This window comes from Mustela erminea, chromosome 10 (genome assembly GCF_009829155.1).
Source record: "Mustela erminea isolate mMusErm1 chromosome 10, mMusErm1.Pri, whole genome shotgun sequence".
Taxonomy (NCBI): Eukaryota; Metazoa; Chordata; class Mammalia; order Carnivora; family Mustelidae; genus Mustela; species Mustela erminea.
The window spans coordinates 73,304,099-73,323,055 of record NC_045623.1 but is presented as its reverse complement, the minus strand read 5'-3'; the positions used below and the strand labels follow the sequence as shown (position 1 = coordinate 73,323,055).

General features: G+C 44.6%; 1 protein-coding gene across 9 annotated transcripts in view; it reads right to left on the bottom strand.

Moving 5' to 3' along the window:
• Positions 1-18,957, bottom strand: part of MKNK1 (MAPK interacting serine/threonine kinase 1) — a 42,476-nt gene that overhangs the window by 20,671 nt on the left and 2,848 nt on the right. For 4 of the 9 annotated variants that reach the window (XM_032303056.1, XM_032303055.1, XM_032303059.1 and 1 more), the window contains exons 2-4: positions 11,472-11,645; positions 2,402-2,503; positions 160-257 (exon numbers count right to left, since the gene is read on the bottom strand). In XM_032303056.1, the coding sequence (XP_032158947.1) occupies positions 160-257; positions 2,402-2,501 (198 nt within the window). In that variant the 5' untranslated portion in view covers positions 2,502-2,503; positions 11,472-11,645. Of the gene's footprint in view, positions 1-159; positions 258-2,401; positions 2,504-4,666; positions 4,774-5,756; positions 5,812-11,471; positions 11,646-18,957 lie in introns of those variants that run through there. The other 5 variants (XM_032303060.1, XM_032303061.1, XM_032303062.1 and 2 more) reach the window with 3 other exon arrangements.

Below are 18,957 nucleotides of genomic sequence, written 5' to 3'. Positions count from 1 at the left end.
AGTAAAAAGAGAAACAAAGAGTTGAATCCAGTGAGTCCAGCTTCGGAGTCCTCATTTTTACTGAGTTGCCATATTGCATACTATGAAGCGTATCTGGCTTAGGCCAGCTAGGAGCGACTGTGTGAGAAGTTAAGTCTGGCATCCAGAGGAGACACTCACTTTGACCGCATACTCTTTGCCATTCTGCAGGCTCACAGCACCTTGAACTTTGGCATAAGCTCCTTCTCCAAGCAATTCAGAGGTCAGCTTGTACATATCTAGAGGTGAAATGGGTGACAGGAATAACAAGGTAAGTCATGTCTTTGAAAGCTCAGATGGAAAGAAGAGCTTCTGTCACTCAGCCTCCCTGGTGCAACAGCGAAGGCACACACAGTGACTCTGCAGCGCTCAGTGACAAGGAAGACCATTAACTCTTCCCGCCATCGCAGGACTCAGTTTCTCAACAACTAGACCACATCAAAGGCATCCTGCTCCTCATTTTAGAGATGAGGTCAGTGGAAGAGTTTCAATTTGGCCCACGTGTCCTGAGCACCTACTATGTGCCACACAACATATTAAATTCATAATAGGGACAGAATGAAGAATAAAATATAGTTCCTGCCCTTTGACGGTCACAGTCAGGTAGGGAAGACAGACATGCAGACTAGTGACCCCAGAATAAACCAGGCAGTAGTAAGTACTATCATAAAAGGATAAGACACAGGACAAAAAGAAAAAAAAAAAAAAACAGCAGAGGGAAGGAAAGGTTAAATCTGTGTAGGGAAACCAAGGGATCATCACAGAAGGAGTGTGATTTCAATGGACATCATGACTCATTTGTGGAGCACCTGCTCTGTACCCAGCTGTGCTCGGCACTGGTGATACAAAGGGGAACGAAGCACTGTTTCACTGTGTACCACACACAGAAGTGACTGGAGGTTTCTGAGAAGTTTCCAGAAGTCAGTCACAGGAAATAGGAGATAGAAGTAGGATGCAAACGGATGCCTTGAGGTTTTTAGGGTGCTGACTCAGGGTGGTTCTCACAGAGTAATAGGCTGGGGTGAAACAACATTTAGGTGACCTGTCCAAGCTCACAAATGGCACAGACTCTTCGAGCCCCTTTCAAAGGAAGCCACAGCTCCATCATGGTCTCTGTCAAGCTGACCTCTTCCTCCCCTGACCTCCACTCTTCAGTTCTTCCCTCTTGAGGCAGCCCAGCATTTAAACCCACAGGGTGAGCAAAACACTTTTAAACCATGAAATTAGATTTTATCACTCCTAGCGTGAAGGCCCATAATTGCACAAGCTACCCTCAAATAACAGGAAATACTCTCATGTTCACAGAAAGAGCAAGATCTGTTGATTTGGAAACTCCTCTGAAGATCTCGAGACTTTTGTCCAGGGAAAGTTAAGTCTTCTAGAAACAGTATCTGGAGTATACTCCATCCCCCCCCCCCCTTTACACATATATCTACTGTTTAAGTTAAAGACAAACAAAGAGACAAATCCTACTCTAATTACCTTCTTGGATCCTGCAGCTGTTTATAAGTGTGCACACTATTGTTTCTAAGTGTTTTTTAAATGACATGCGTCTCTGGCAATGGACACTTTGGTATTAGCCTTTTGTGCACCTCAGGATAGGTTGGTGGTTGGAAGCCCAATATCTCTGATTCATAAAGGGCTTGTTACTAGAACCACTGTACAAAACAACTGATTCACTAGTCTATCCGCGATGTTGCAAAGAGGGACCATGAGGGGACACTCTTTTAGGTCTCACAGTGAAAGAAACACCATAGGTGAAGGAGGCACGTCACTCCTGGAGTAGCTACTGACGCTTTCAGTCCCTTGGAGAAGTGTATGATGAGTCACTTCATGCCATCGCATGCCCAGCGATGACAGGACCAGCGCTGAGCCAGTGCCTCCCACAGTGTTCAAAATCTTTAATGATCCAACATCATATCCCCTGAACACAGCATGCACTCTTGAAGTGGAGTCAAACTCATATAGCACAAGTAGCTGTGATTTCTCGAAGTCAAATCCTGTTTCTAGAAGACTTAACTTTCACTTGGAGCTGTGGCCTTGGTGTTCTCTCATCATTTTACACAGTCGTTCTACCTCTCAGCAGCCCCTCCAGGAACAGTCAGGGCAAAGAGCACATTGGATAAGGGCCGAAATGCACCAAGCAATCTCACTCCATATATAAGTCTGATGGATCGGTCTTTCTAACCCCTGAACAAGTGCTGAAACCATTCGGACCGCACCATCTGAGAGCTCTGTCATCCCACCTTTCATCCCCCTCACACAGATCAGCACAAGCTGACTCTCAGATACACACGCTCAGAGCTAGACCTGTGGGCTACTTGGATGTTCCTCCCATGCTCGGGGAGCCACAGGCCCAGATCTGAGGAGTAGTGGGACCAACCTTCAAACTTCCCTGGTAAGGAGTCAGTGGCCCGGGCCTTCCGCTTCTTCTTTTTCCTCTTGTCACCCTCTGCAATGGGAAGGGGTTCACTGCTGCCCATCTCTGGGAGAAAAGAGATGTAAGGGAAATATCACTATACTGATCAAGGCATAAGTTCACCCAGAAGCAGGGGGACCCAGGAGCTTTACACTGATGGTTTTTAAATATCTGTGAGGACTATTGATTTGTTTGACCCAGGGGGCAAAACTAAAGGCAAAGCCATTATTGGAGATCATTAACTGTGGAAAGGAACTCAGACAGACAGGCTAGATTAAAAGAGGATAGCAGAGCCTGCTTTAACCAAGCTCATTAGCACATGGATTTAGATCTGCCACCAGTCAAACTGTAGTTCCCAACAAAAACAATGAATCCACAAGCCGATTCCCACCTGTGACATCCTCCTGCCTCAGCGCCAGAAAGGCAGGGCCCAGGGAGCTAAGCAAGGGCGTGAGCTTGGGAGGGGCCCAAGCAAATGAAATCATATGCTCAGTGACATCCGAGAGGATGTGCACAGGGATTTACATGCCTTCAGTGGAGTTGCCCCGGAGGTACAATAGGGCAGGGGACGGCTTTGAGGATGGCCCTAAAATTACATCATGTCTGGGAACACACCTGAGTTCCTATGCAACTCTGAGCATCTTCTCCCCTTCCCCTTAGCTCCTTATTTGAGAGGATGCAGTTAGGGTCTATTCAGAAGTCTGAGAAGTCTAGAGCTGACAGGTCTCCACTGGGCTGCTGGATGAGGTCATTTACTGCAAAAACATCATTATCTCTCACTGGCCAGCAGGTTAAAGGGAGGCTCCCTACGTTAAATGGCGGATTTGTGAGGCAGATATTTTGACACTGGGCACACCAGGCAGGAAAGGGTAGGGATGGAAAGAATAAGCAGGAGACTGAGAGGGGGAAAGAGAAAGGAGGAACAGGGAACCAGGACCCAATCAGGGCACTGTTTCTAAGACACTCTAGTAAGGGCCTTCTCCTGTTAAAGATAAATTACTTATAGAACATGTCATGCCCCTGATCCAGAGCGGAGCCTTAATACTCTTTGCCTGCAGTTAGAAATAATAAGATTTCTCTGAAGTCTCTGGGTCTAAATCCCCACCAGGGTGATTAAACCTTTACATCCTTCTAAAATAGAGGCACTCGGGTGCTGGTGGGGCATTCAGTGTGAGAGACTTTTACACCAACCTTCAATAAACACAGGCTCTGACTTGTTGGATTTTTTTTTTTTTTTCTAAGAGATTTTGAAATGGAAGTTGGCTCTTTGCCCATTGAAGGGAAAGGCCCACTTTCTTCTCAGAGGACCCCGGCTGAATGCGGTCAGAAAAATGGCAAGTCTGCTAGGGAAGATTGATTAGGGCTGATGCATGTCTCTACATTGTTCTCAGGAGCAAGTACACAACAGTTATTAGGAGAGAGCACACAGAACGGTGGTACTTTCCACTATAATCCAGAAAGCCTGGTTAGACAGCCAAGTGTCTGACGGCTCGGTTTAGGTGCATTCTTCCTCCCATTTTTGGATCTGATGACAGCAGATTTTTCAATTATACGTTAGAGAATGGATAAACACGTGGATAAAAGGAATCCACAGAGGATCTCAAAATATTACTTCGCCAATGCTTCAATCATAAGATCTATCTGGGGGTGGCAACACACTATGAATTCAAAGCATCCAACTTAAATATCGGCACCCGATATCTATCCTCACCAAGCTAAGTTAAAGGGAAAAAGCTGCCCACCACAGTGAGAAATTCTATAGAAATGAAACTCAGGGGGCTCTTCAGGAGCCCAGGGAGGGGTACTGGCCACTGGGACAGCAGGCTGAGGAGGAGGGCCCACTGTCCCTCTTGCCCTGCCCTGTGTGCAGTCCAGGGCCAATCCATTTTCTTATCAGCGCTGCGAGGCGAGTGCAGAGCGGACCGATTTTGGATTCCCTTCTCCCTCTCCTTCCTCTGCTTGCTCTCAGACGGAGGGCCTGAAGACAAGCAAAACAGCCAAAAGGCAGGCAATGCAGAGGAGCAGCAAGAGAGCTGGCAGCATTATAATTCACAGGGGATGCTCAGACATACTTACGACTCGAGCTAGAAAACCCTGTTAGCGGCAATTTATACTTGGTTTTTACCACAGCAGGGCTGAGGGAGCCTCTTGTGGAAGAATCATACCTCTGAGCACCGCCGCATACTCAATATTAGATTTTATGGCTTCACACACAAAAAGATAGAGTACCTGGTCTATTCTGCATGGATTTCAATGGAAGAGGGTACGCCAGAAGGGACAAATGGTTAAGACCTTCCTTGGAAACAGAACTTGTTGAAGGAGAGTTGTTTTTGAAACTAGGAAGAAAAAAATGTAGGAAGGCAGTGAAGTGAAAAAAGAAAAAACAAAAAACAACCATGCTTAACTTCCCTGTTTACACCGGGGGAAGGGGAGAGGGAGAGGTGTCATAATCTTACCAACAGGTTGATAGGTTCCCCACCTGGAGCCTGTCTATAATCTCTATTCTATTGCAGACAGTCCACTGGCAGAGTCTGGGGGACCTTAATTTATTAAGCATGCAAACATTGGATGGAAGTTTCCTTGGGGCATAAGTCTCCATAATCATGCTGGTCCTTGGCTCACCTCTTTCCCTTGGCCAGAGACGTCCTCTCAGCCACTACAACCCAGCTCAAAAGTCTCTGCTCCCCACACCCTCAAAGTCTCCACCCGCCTGAATGAGTTCAGTTCGTACACTCTGGAAATCAGGTACTAGGCAAACAGATGGCTTTACTGCACAGAACTAACAGTGTTCCTCCTCTGCTCCTGAATACCCTGCCAGAAGTTCTACTGGAGCACTGATGGGATCTGGCCTTGAGCTCTCTCCCCATAGTGTTCGTAAAGGCCAGCCTGTTGCCTGTTCATCTCTGCATCTCCTGCAAGCCATGGCACAGTGTCAGATCCACATCAGCCATCAGAAGATGGGCCCCGAAATGAAATGTTAGGAAATGATGTGCATACTTAGTGTTAGGTGTTGTGCCTGACACCCAGGCCCTTTCGGTAACAAGTGCACACTCTGAAAGAAATGCAGGTCCACCTCTGCCCTACAGACTGTGCAGAGTGAGGCTAGTCCATTCTATGAGCTCTCTGACAAACTCTTCCTCAGAAAGAGCCCTGTGGCCTGGAAGGTTCTTGTCCTTCTAGCCAGAAGCGTGGTCTCTGCTGCAGGATTGGGCAATGTGTTTGTGATTTCAGAGGCGGGAACGAGCACTTCTTTTAAGTTTTCAGACAGACCCCAGCTGGTGTAGAAGTTCCCAGTACTTCTACGGCCTCCAGCCCTTACCTTCCCCTTGGTCAGGGCTCGGTGGTCTACCATCCGTGTACTGGTGGAGGTGGAGCTGGAGAGGAAGCACAGTGTTGACAGGGAAAGGACATGAGCTTGGCATCAGGAGACCAAAGAGAAAGTCCCAGCTCAGATATTACTAGACATAGCACCAAGGCTATGCCAAGTTACTCTGCCTCTTAGAGTCACAGCCTCCTCATCTACAGAATAGGTTTTAAACTAGTATCTGCCCTTTCCAGCAACCCTGTGAGGACCCAATTATAGACTTGACATAAATGTGCAGGAAAAACATATGTGTATGGGCGCCTGTTCAAGTGGTTAAGTGTCCAACTCTTGATTTCAGCTTAGGTCATGACCTCAGGGTCCTAAGATCAAGCTCTGCATTGGGCTCCACACTCAGCGGGGAGTTTGCCAGGGATTCTCTTTCTCTCCTTCTCCCTCTGCCCCTCCCGCCCTACTTGCTGGCTCTCCCTCTCTAAAATAATGAATGCATCTTAAAAATTATGAGTATGCATAGGTATGTAGACATACAAGACAGAAATACACAAAAATGTTAATACTACAACAATTTGAAAGAGAGCCTAGTATATGCCAGGCACCATGCTACATATTTTATGTACATGACAGTAATTCTAATTCTTATAATAATTCTAATTCTTACAATAATCCCACAAGGTAAATATTTTGCTATAATTAAGGCAAGGAAACTGAGGCTCAGAGGTTAAACAATCTACCAAACACCAAACATCTAGTTAGTGGTTTAACTGGGCTTCAATCTCAGTGCTGCCTTTCATGTCCAGGACATTTCTAACCTATAGTAGTTTTCTCTGTGTGATGGGGTGATTTTTATTTTTTGCTTTACATTTTTCAGCATTTTCCAAATTTTATACAATGAAATATGTTACTTTTAATGCTATTATTATTTTAGCCAAGTTTTATTTTCAATAAAATACACGATACTCTTTCTCCAACACACACTGGAATTCAGAATCTGATTATATACAGAGTATTTAAAATCATATCTAGATTTCTCCACACTGAAATTCGACAATAAGTGAGGAAAAAACGTTTCAGGAATATTGGCGTCTGGAAAACAACAAGCACTCTTTTAATTTTTATTTTTTTAAATGCTATTTTTTTTAAAAGGAAAAACTTTGTAAAAAATAAAATGATGTAATGAGCCTGCAAGAGACCAGTTTAAATCCTGGCTCCCACCACTGAGTGCGCTCGGGCAGCTTGCTTAGCTTCCCTAAGTATCAGTTTCTTCATATACCGAGAGAGGTCAGAGTGAGGCCTGGGCTGCTTGCACCACGAGGGTCAAAGAAGACATGGTGTGAAAGTGCTGATGACTTATTCATTCCACAAATACTGTATTTATTGGGCATCTATGGATTGTCCAGTGCTAGATGGTAAGACTACGAGAGAAGACATAGTCTCTCTGCCCTTAGGAATTTAAATCTACTGACATATAAAACAGTTTCAGTAGAGTGGGACAAGGGCCATGTGATAGGCAAGTACCAGGTGCTGTGGAGCAGAAAACAGGCATCAAATTCAGTTTAGTAACCAGAGGAAGGGACAGCTAAGCTGCCATCTGAAGGATGAGTGGGAACTGGCCAGGGTGGGGCCTGGGGAGAAGGACAGAGAAAGAGCATGTGCTAAGGCCAAAGAGAGCAGGCATGGCTGGTCAGTGTGAATTGGGGAGAACTCCCAGAGCTGTTGAGGTGGGGGCCAAGGATTCTCACCTGGTGGACCCGCAACAGCAACAGCTATTTCCAACAGGTAAGTACCCTTCATCCACTGTTCTCCCCACAGGTGACCCCCAGGCCCACCTCTGAAAGAACTGTCACTTCTCCAAAGGCTTAGGAGCCACACTGCCCCCAAAAGCAGCAGATCTGTTCTCTATGTTTTGGTGGAGCCTACAGAGAACCGAGCAGCTCCGGCATCTGGAATGTGATACCCAAGATGATGGCTTTCCCCTTAAGAACATGGACTTTGCTGGCTAACTCAGCTCTTCAAATGTAGTTCATGCTACTCTCCTGAGTACTCGAGAGTTCTTTTCAGTCTATGGTTCCCTCCTCTTCCCGACCTGTAAGATTTATTTCCCTCAGTCACAAAGGCTTTCCAGAGAAGGAACAGTGGTGACAATAAGCTGAGTACAACTATCCGTGTGGTGTTGCCTCCTCAGTTGCCAGCAGTGGAGGCCCTCAAATGATGGAGAGCTGACAAAAGGAAAGAAAGAGGGCGGACACTCTTAAGGAAGAGCCAAGACTGAGAAATGGGAGGTCAAGGAGGCGGCAATGAGGAGGGGCCTGGGAAGACAGAGCCCGGACACCGACTTCTCTGAAGGAGTAGTACTAAGAGGTGCTGTGCATGGTGCTACAGCTACAGTACGCACACCTACGCCATGCTCACCAGATGCCAGGCAAAAGGTCCTAAGCATTTCACAAACACATTTTACATGTCCTAACTCGTTTCATCTTCACAACTCTAGGAGATAAGAATAATTATTATCTACATCTTACAGATGAGGAAATTGAGGTACAGAGAGATTAAGTAATTAATTTGCCCCGGGGTCAGACAGCTAGTAAGTAGCAGAGCTCAGATTTAAATTGAGACAAACTGGCTTAAAATTCAAGCCTTTAACTATTATGTTACTAGTAGTATATTTAATATTATTTCATATATCTAATATTATTAATATTCTATTGACCTATTCATGCTGGAAGGCAGGAGAGGTAGCCCAGTCACAGTTAGCCAGGAACCAACAAGAATGCTTTTATTTAGAACCCTTAGCACAGAGCTTCCCTACTGAGGCACTGTGAATGAGATATTGATCCTCTCACCGGGCTGAAGAACATCATTTTCGTGTGGGCACTTTCTGCGTGTGCTCTAGCTGACACAAATACAAAGGCATTATCACCACATTACCATTATTATATTAATCTGAAATCTGATTAATCAGAAGTTTCTTTGTCTTACTTGGAGATAACTGTATTTTGCGTTTTGGTATATTACGGAGGATGAGCTACAAACTAGTCCAACCGCATGATTTCGTGGCAGTTCTGGTATCAAGCACAAGGTTACATTCTTCTTCTATCTGACGTATTAGTTGGTTGATGTCATTTCTGATGGTATCATTACTACATAGGGGCCAAGGTCAAGGAAAAAGTATACTCAAACAGAAGCTACTCATATTTAAGGCATGATGGATGAAAGGAGCCACCTGTGCAATCAGCTCACTCAAAGGCCAGTCTGTGAGTGATTCCGAGGGGCTAGGCTATTTCACAGGTTTTTCCCAAGAGCCCTATGTGTAGTGAGGCTGGTCAGCATTAGGCAGACTGCAGCATCTCACTCAACTTTGGGGAGAGTGGGCAGTCTGAGGCCCACTAGGGTGCCGGCAGGGCGGTGAGTCACAACAGGCCTCAAACAAGGCTGGTACACTAAGATTTCCAGAGGGAAAGGGTCTGGAGTTAGGCCCATCTTCTTCCTCCATTCTGATTCTGGACTCACAGCAGCCTTCAAAGCTGTCACCTGCATCTCCTGGCAGAAGGAATGATCAGAGGAAGGATGGAGCGGGTAAAGGAAGGTGTGCTTTAGAAAGAGTAAGCGAGAGGGAAGGACTGTATTTGTGTGAGCAAGAGGACAGAATAAAAAGCGGAAAAAGGCAGGCTGGAGTCAGATCATCCAAGCTTATTAATGTGACCACAAGGTCCTCCAACGTCTGGTCCCCATCTGCTCCGCAGCCTCACCAGGCCTCAGTCATTCTTCCAAGTAAAAATGAAGGGTGGCTAGTTCAGCTCGTCATTCAAACAATCCCACAAATGCTTTTTGCTGAGACAACCACCGTACTTTGGCATGCACACAAGTGCTCTATTAGCCTTTTCACTTTGTCACACAGAATATTAAAAAGATATGTACTTGAGGGTTGACATTCATTAAAATTAGCAATTTTACTGCTTCACCAGCATATTCTTTTTTAATTTTTTTAATTTTTAAAATTTATTTTTTTTTAAGATTTTATTTATTTATTTGATAGAGAGAGACACAGCTAGAGAGGGAACAGAAGTAGGGGGAGTGGGAGAGAGAGAAGCAGGCTTCCCGCTGAGCAGGGAGCCCGATGTGGGGCTTGATCCCAGGACCCTGGGATCATGACCTGAGCCGAAGGCAGACCCTTAAGGACTAAGCCACCCAGGCGCCCCAGGACATTCTTTAAAAACAAAAACAAAAACAAAACCCTGAGATGTAGCAAAGAGGAATACCATGACTGCAAGGACAGTTCGTTCTGGCCACTGCCTTGATTCATGCTAAAGTTCCAACAGTTCTACGCACTGTTGCTCTACAACAACAAGTAACATTTTAGTGCTTTTACAAAAGTAGTTTTGACTTGGTAGATACCCTGAAAAGGTTTCCAGGACCCCCAAGGTCCGCATAGCCCACTTGTGAATCATTGCTCTAAGCAGTGGGGTGGGACTGGGCCGTGAAACTGGCTGCAATGTGCAGAAGCAACTGGAGTCTGGCCGGGGACTGGGAGGGCAAGGAGAGGCTGCTGCGGCCGGCAAGAAGGCAAGGAAGGCCTGTAACTAAGGCAGGGATGGGAAGGAAGAGAAAGAGGTGATGGCATGAAATCTTAGAGGTGGAACTGGTGGAACTGGCACTAGTTTTGCTGAGGGACTGGAGATGGTGGAAGAGTCAGACATGCCCATCCTCTTTGAAGGAAGGGACAGGGCCTCTTATCTCTCTGTCCCCTTTGCCCAGCAGGGAGCCAGCACAGAGGGGGATCTCAATATAGTTTTATGAACTAAAGTCAGGTAACCAGAAGAGCAGTGGTACCATTAAGGAAGGGGAGAATTCAGGAAGGGGAGCTGGTTGGGAATGGGGAGCAGGGAAGATGGTGTGTCGCTGGAAAGCTTCAGATGAAGAAGGGTGACACACAGCAGCCAAGGAGTATAAAAGCTCACAGATCAGACTCAAACCATCCTCGCCCAACCATCATTTGACCCCATCTCCAACTAAGGCATTATTTCTAACCTGCCAGGCATGATAGAGCCTCAGGCATTTAAGAACACTTCAAAAGAGCATTGTATAGGGGCGCCTGGGTGGCTCAGTGGGTTAAGCCGCTGCCTTCGGCTCAGGTCATGATCTCAGAGTCCTGGGATCGAGTCCCGCATCGGGCTCTCTGCTGAGCAGAGAGCCTGCTTCCCTCTCTCTCTCTCTCTGGCTGCCTCTCCGTCTACTTGTGATTTCTCTCTGTCAAATTAATAAAAAAAAAAAAAAATCTCAAAAGAGCATTGTATATGTCACAAATACGGCAAGTTAAAAAGAAAAACAAAAACCTGGAAAGATACATTGCAAGCCATTATTAACAATGGTTACTTTGGGAGAACGAAACTTAGGGGGGTATAGAATTATACTTTTCATACCTCTGTTGTATTTGATTTTGTTATTTATGGCACAATTGTTTTACTTTCAATAATTACAAGTAAATAAATATGTTTTACTACTGCACAATCTCCCTTTGACCTTCTCTGCCAATGTATTCTGGTACAAATGTGCTCGTCCTTACTATGTAACTGTCTTAGGCACGCCAGACAGCTCAGCTAATTCTAGCTGCCCACTGAATACCGAAATCTCCCACCCGCCCTTTCCTCTGAAGTATCAGATAACTTCAACGCAAAGCAACCTAAAAGCTTAAGCAAAATGTGCATCCAATCTTACCTTGCCCAACTTCTGAGAAGTAAATCCTCTGTAAACTGAAATGAAATAATGAAATAATGCTCCTGTCGGAGGGCTGCTGTCTTCCAGCTACAGGAAATGTTTCAACAGTCTCTGGAGGTAGCAGGCATTCTTCACTTCCTGACTGGCTTTTGCTTCCTCTGGCTTCAGGAAAATCTTAAAAAAGCAGAAACAGAAAAGATATAAAAATCTGACTTCTTTAAAATGAGCAGTGAAAATAAAGCACACCCTACATGTCCCCCAAACCTATGCATCACACCAGTAAGTAGATATATACAAGACCATCACAGATTTCCCATCTTTAAAATCAGGCACTTGAGCATTTGAAAATGCTGACACTAAGCATTTGAAGATGCAATGAGGGTCTGAGTAGAAGTTTTCAGATTCTCTTTCTGTTGTGGGAGTCCAGACATGGACCTGGAGGACAGATCTGGACAGCTCTGTTTCACTGAGGAGTGTCCTGCAGAAGGTAAAATCTGACACTTCTCTGTCATCCATGTTTTTATTCTATTTTTTTTTTAAGATTTTATTTGAGAGAGTGCATGCACATGTGCGTGTGCATAAGCAGGGGGAGGGGCAAAAGGAGAGAGGGAGAAGCAGGCTCCTCACTGAGGAGGGAGCTCAATGTGGGGCTTGATCCCAGGACCCTAGGATCATGACCGAAGCCGAAGGCAGATGCTTAACTGACTGAGCCACCCAGGCATCCCTGTCACCCATGATTTTAGAGATGAATGAACTCTGGCTCGATCTCTTAGCGGCCAGGTCCAGGTCTCATAGGCAGGAGGCAACAGAGCCAGAAAGATAAAGTAGATGCTGAGAGCAGCAGGTGGTATAAACATGAAAAAGGTTTTAAGCCCAATGCATAATTATCGCTAGTTTTCCATGTGATAATTTGATCTTCTATATGTCCACTGCGATTTTCAATCTTGCGACTCTGGCTATCATATGTCAAAGCTGATTTGCCAATTTCTCAACAAAATGAGTATCTATTTCCCCTTTTGCCCAGTGGAAAAGCTCTGAGCATGCAGTTTAAATTTGAGTTACGGGGCACCTGGGTGGCTCAATCAGTTAAGCGTCTAACTACAGATCAGGTCAGGTCATGATTTCAGGATCCTGGGAGGAAGCCCTGTGTTGTGTGTGCGGGCTCCATGCTCAGTGGGGAATCTGCTTGTCTCTCTCCCTCTGCCTCTCCTCCCTCTCGTGCTCTCTCAAATGAATGAATAAAATCTTGAAAAAAAAAATCTGAATTATGGGCCCTTGTGCTAATATTTCTAAAACGGTCTTCTAACTGGAAGCCGATATGTTTCTACAGAATCTCAAATCATGTGTCCCAAACTTGACTTATCCCAACCCCCATCCTTCCTCCTTTCCCTTCTTCTCTATCAGATTCTGCCACCCTGCCAGCTTCCCAGCCACAGATCATTTGAATCATTTCCACTATCTCTTTCTCCTTAACCTTGTCATCCCAAATGCTCACACGCTCAGGCTTTCCCTCAGCTTCGTATGCTACTTCTTGAAAAGAACACCTATATTCATCCTTCCAGGCTCCTCAGGAATTACTGAAAGTGATCCTATAAATTACAGCAGTCCCTAACCTTTTTCTATTTCACCAGCATTTCATCACATCCATGGCACGCTATGATAATACACAGAGCTGGGTATTCACACACAGACATGGCTCACCCACTAGGCCATAAGATCCTCAAAGGCAGGGATGGATCTTTTTCATGTTTGTCTAGTATCTAACATAGCATCTAGCTCAAGAAGGGCTCTAGGAAATATCTGACTACATTATTTCATCCATAAAATATTTCTTTATGGTTCAATAGGGAATGTTAGCACACATAATTATTCTTCCTATCATGCTTTTTATTCCCCAACAAATCTCTGGCCCAATGAAACTATTTCTAGGGCCCAGAGAAGCTCAAGTTACACTCCCTCTCCTTAAGGCCACATTTCCAGGGACTACCTGGAACACCTTTGAACTACAACTCTGCCTTTAGTCTTGACAGAGGTTCCATCTTATTGCCGATAGTAAGAGTTGGCCAATTTTTTTTCCACAAAGAGCCTGATAGTAAATATTTCAGGCTTTCTCTGTGTTGCATGATCTCTATTGTGACTACTTAATTTTGCCTTTGTAGAACGAAAGCAATCATAGACAATATGTAAATAAATGACTGTGGCTATGTTTCTATAAAGCCTAATTTGGGTTTTTTCTTTTTTTGTCTTTCTTTTTAAATATTTTATTTATTTGCTTTAGAGACAGAGAGACAAAGAGAGAGAGCGAGTGTGAGTGGGGTGAGGAACCGAGGGAGAGGAACAAGCAGACTCCGCACTGAGCACAGAGCCCAACCACAGGGCTTGATCCCACAACCCTGAGATCATGACCTGAGCCAAAATCAAGAGTCAGATGCTTAACAGACTGAGTCACATAGGTGCCCCTTTATTCAATCTATTTATTTACTTATTTATTTGAGAGGAAAAAGAGAGTAAACATAGGAGCAGGGGGTGGGGGAAGGGCAGACAGAGAGGGAGAGGATCTCAAGCAGACTCCCTGGTGAGCATGCAGCTCAATGAGGGGCTCAGGCTCAGGACCCTGAGATCACGACCTGAGCTGAAACCAAGACTTGGACACTTAACCAATGAGCCACCCAGGCACTGCTAGCATTTGGGTTTTAGATAATCTTCCCATCACAGATATTAATCTTCTCTTGAAATTTTCCCCCACCCATTTAGAAATGTAGTAAGTATTCTTAGCTTGCAGTCCATACAAAACAGATGATGAGCCAGATACAGCCTATAGGCCATGTTTGTCAACCCAGCTTATTTCCCCTCTTCGCCAACTCCATTCCTTCCCTCCCCACAACGCATACATGCACACAAACACACCTCCGTTTGCTCCCACCTCTAGCAAGCCTATGGTAAAAACAACCTTCAGAATTTATTTATGGATTTTGTGTTATTCTGCTGTTTAGAACTACTCAAGGCTGCGGAGGTACAAAGTGCATGGGCTTTTGCGCCATGAGGGCCTAGAATCAGATTCCAGGCTTCCCATTCACTAATAAGTTGTCTTGGACATAATACTTAACTTCTCTGCTTTACTGTCATCATCTATAAAATGGAGGAGAGAACACTGACGCTGTAAGGTTGTGTGAGAATTAAGTGAGCTAATGTATTTCAAGTTCAGGGCACAATGGCTGGCATAGAGTAGGCACTCAATAAATAGCAATTATGACTCTAGCTTGAGATATGGCTTCCCCAGATCAGCTGAGGCCCTAGAACACTCTCTGTAAACCACAACTGGGCAGCCAGAAGGAATAAACTGACAGCAAAGTACAAAGGCAAAGAGAGAGAATATGAAGATTTTCAGATTCATGACCCAGGATTCTAAGTGCCTGGTTGGCCCTGATTCCTTCTGGCACCATTTCAAATTCCTGGGTCTCTTTTCCTCCTCAGAAAGAACTTCTGACTCTCACACTGCCTGCATCTTCTCAGCATTGCTTACCAAATACTCCAATAAACCCTGGAGCCCTCTCTTCCCTCCTGGAGGTCTTCCTGGGATAGGGCTGGGAAAGGATGAATGAGGCCAGACCACACCTATACACAGCGGAGTGCCACTGGGTCTAAGACAAGTGGGGCACCCAATTCCCTCATTTCTTCTAAACCTCCTACGTGTATATGGAATGAAATTTTCCCAGAGTTCAAGAACTAGTTTCTCTAAAGAAGTCTTAGAGAAAAAAGGCCTATTAAAAAACAAGGAATCCATCGTATTATTTTTAAGTAATATGAAAACATCCATGAAGGGCAGATAAGACTCAGGCTTGTGGTATCCGTCCTTGGTTCACAAGTCAAAGTTGAGCCTGTCACTTCCCTGCTCCAACACTTCTAATGGTGGTCCACTCCACTGGAATAACCGGGCCCCTGTGCTGTCATTCAGGGGCTCACAACCTTGCCCCAGATTACCCCTCCTGCATTAGATCCTGCCATTCCTCTAGAGAAATCCCGACCTACAGTCCAGGCAGAATGGATGATCTGTTTCTACCTAATTGCCTTCAACAATTCCCAGCTCTCCACACTTGTGTATAGTCCAGTCACAGCATCTGTCACATGTGATTGCACATCTCCCCTTAGCCTGTGATCTGGGGACAGGGTGAAGACTATGTCTGATTTCTCTCTGGGTACTTACACCTAGCACAGGGCCTGGCATGGGGCAAATACTCAATAAATGTTAACGCATGAATAAAAACACCTGAAGTTATTCTTCCCTTATATTGTTTTAGCTGGACTCTTACGAGCAGACTAAGCAGTCTGGGTCACTGCCAGGAAGTAGGAAAACTGAAAAGAGAGAAAAGAAGCATGACCAATGTGATCCAAGCCACGGAAAATAGGTTTTAAGAGTGAGGTAAAAGAAACTAAGGCTGCTTAGTCTGGAGAAGAGAAGAGGAGGCCTAACTCGATTCTGGCTTTAAGTACACAAAAGGTCTCATGAGAAAAATCTTGATCTCATTCTGCCTTTATAATCAGAAGGAAATTTTCCATATTCAAGGAAAATGGAACAAGAAGAAATGACTTAAGTTAAGGTCAGAGGGTTTTAAGCTGGAGAGAAAGAAGAACCAAATTAGGTACCACTTTTCCAGAGATACTGTTATCATACTTTTTGGCAAGTGAATTGAAGTTTACTTAGCACTTTTGTTGAAGGCTGTGCAAAAGGGAGTAAGTATGCTGCTCTGTTCCTGTTTACTGTGGAGAAAGGTGGGTGAAAACACAAGTCAGGTAAGATTTTCTAATGAGCCACTGACTTTTTTTTTTTTTTTTTAAAGATTTTATTTATTTATTTGACAGAGAGAAATCACAAGTAGATGGAGAGGCAGGCAGAGAGAGAGAGGGAAGCAGGCTCCCTGCTGAGCAGAGGGCCCGATGCGGGACTCGATCCCAGGACCCTGAGATCATGACCTGAGCCAAAGGCAGCAGCTTAACCCACTGAGCCACCCAGGCGCCCAGAGCCACTGACTTTTAACTGACCCTTCTCCTGTAGGCACTTTCTGTCATGTTACACTTTGCAGTTCTGCCATAGAACAGTGTATTATTTCAAAGTTTCCTGATGAAGCAATGGAAGGCAAGAGAAGGCAGCGATGTCAGATTAAGACAGTAGGGAAAACCACCCAAATAAATACACCTTCAACAGAAACAATAGCTAATGGAACATTAATAATAATTGTTAATATGATTACTATTAAAGCTAACATTCATTGAGCAGCTACTATGTGGTGGGCACTGTGCTAAGTATTTGATGTTAAGTTATCTCAATCCTCATAACAATGCTATGCAGTAGGTAATACCTGTATCCCCATTTTACAGTTGAAGAAACTGAAAACCAGGAAGGTTAAATAACTTGCCCCAGCCACACAGCTAGCAAGTGATAGAGCCAGGACTCAAACCTAGCCAGTCCAATTCTGGATCTTTATGTAACCTAGCTACTGTGAAACCAGAAGAATGAGAGACTGGAATTTAAAGCCTAATCTCTCAGAATCCGGGTGCATATTCCTGGCTACTTCCTTACACCACCCCAAGCCAGGAAGAGCAAAGCAACACATGACATTAGCAAGAGATCTCAGAAGTGAACCCATATAGACCCAATATTACAGACAAAGAAGCTGAGATCATGAACTCACAGATGATAATGAGCAGAACAAGGACTTGAATGAAGCAGTCTAGTAACTCTTGAGTGTGGACCTCTTTCCTCCATTATAGATTCTTGCTGAATCTGAGGGTGAGAAAATGAAGGAATGGTATCTGCCAAGTGGGTTCCCTCCCTAGACATTTCTGTGATGAGCTGCTAATCTCACATTAGAACCTATGCCTGAAACACAAGGATGCCAGCAGCCTCTATAAACTGATTCTGAGATTCTAATAGCAGAGGATGCCAATGTACTTGGTTGATGGTGCTACAGCAGCTGTCAGAAATACTCACACATTAAACCAATCAAGCAGACCTGGACCAGGCAGCTTCCATGTTAGGCTGGTGGTTCACAGTTTTAGCCTGAACTGGACTATTCCAACAGCCTCCTCATTGATGTCCTCCTTCTGGGACCTTCTTTGCTCCAGACTAGCCTCCATTATGCAGCCAGAGTAAACAGAGCCCCAGTGATGGTATTAGGAGGCTTGCAGCATAATGGAAAGAACATAGGTCTTGAAATCCAACACTCCTAAGTTTGGACCAAGTTCTGCCACTTACTCGCTACCTGACCTTGGGCAAGTCACTTTAATCTTGTCGAGGTCTGGCTTCTTCATCTTTAAATCAGGGATAAATATCCCCATATTGTAGGACTGTGAAGATTAAATAAATCATAATGTGTAAAGCATTTAACATATTGCAAGCCACAGTGCAGAGCAGACCCTCAATAAATGCTAATGTTTTCTTCCCAACTCCCCTCTACATTTTGGCCACAATCTACCATTTCAGCTCATTTCCTCTCCTTACCAAGTCCATTCCTCTCTCTCTCTCTCTCTCACACACACACACACACACACACACACACACACACACAAAAACACCTGCTCCTTTCCACTTCTAGACTACTGCTCAAATTGCATCTTTGCATAGGAATGAACTTCTTCCAAAGCCCAGCATAAATTTCCACCTTCAGGAATCCTTTTCTAGACTCCCCTTGGTCACGTTGGGATTGATTTCTCCTTTTCCCAAACTCCCACTTTGTTTACATTCCTTACTACATTTACCACAGTCAGTCTGATTTCAGATATTTATGTGATTCTCTATCTTTCCAACTACACTGGAGGGAGAAGGCTCTGAGAAGACAATTATTTATTGGAGCACAGGAAATGTGTTGTTTTCCTCTGTGTATATTTCTCAATACCAGGGTTTTGTACTTAACAAGAGCTCAGTATGTGTTTATTGAATTCAGTCTCGCCACCCTTGACTGGGAATCTTTACAGAAAGATCCTGGACTACGTTTATTCTAAAACTGTATTTACTATCTGACTTGATAAACATGATAAACCGAATACTCACAGGCTTCCTTCATTTTTTTGTCAGTTCTTTCAAAGCACTCTGGATTCCTCTCAAGACATCTCCCCAGGTTACAGGGGGACATCGCCAGGAGGACAGCTCTCACTCACAGAGGTAGCACAATCTGGGAGCAAGGTCTTTGGAGAACTGTTCCATCCACTGGTGAGGAGATGGCTGCCATTTCCACCATATTAAAAATCAGAATTGTGGAATCAGAAAGTAAATCTGAATGATTTCTATCTGCCTGTTTCCAAGTCTACAAACAGAGTTTTAAGGTGTTACATATAAAGCACGGAAAGAGTATCTGCCATATAATAAGTGCTCAATCAATGTTAGATATGATATTTAAAAGGTGGTGGACTGGGGCGCCTGGGTGGCTCAGTGGGTTAAGCCTCTGCCTTCAGCTCAGGTCATGATCTCAGGGTCCTGGGATTGAGACCC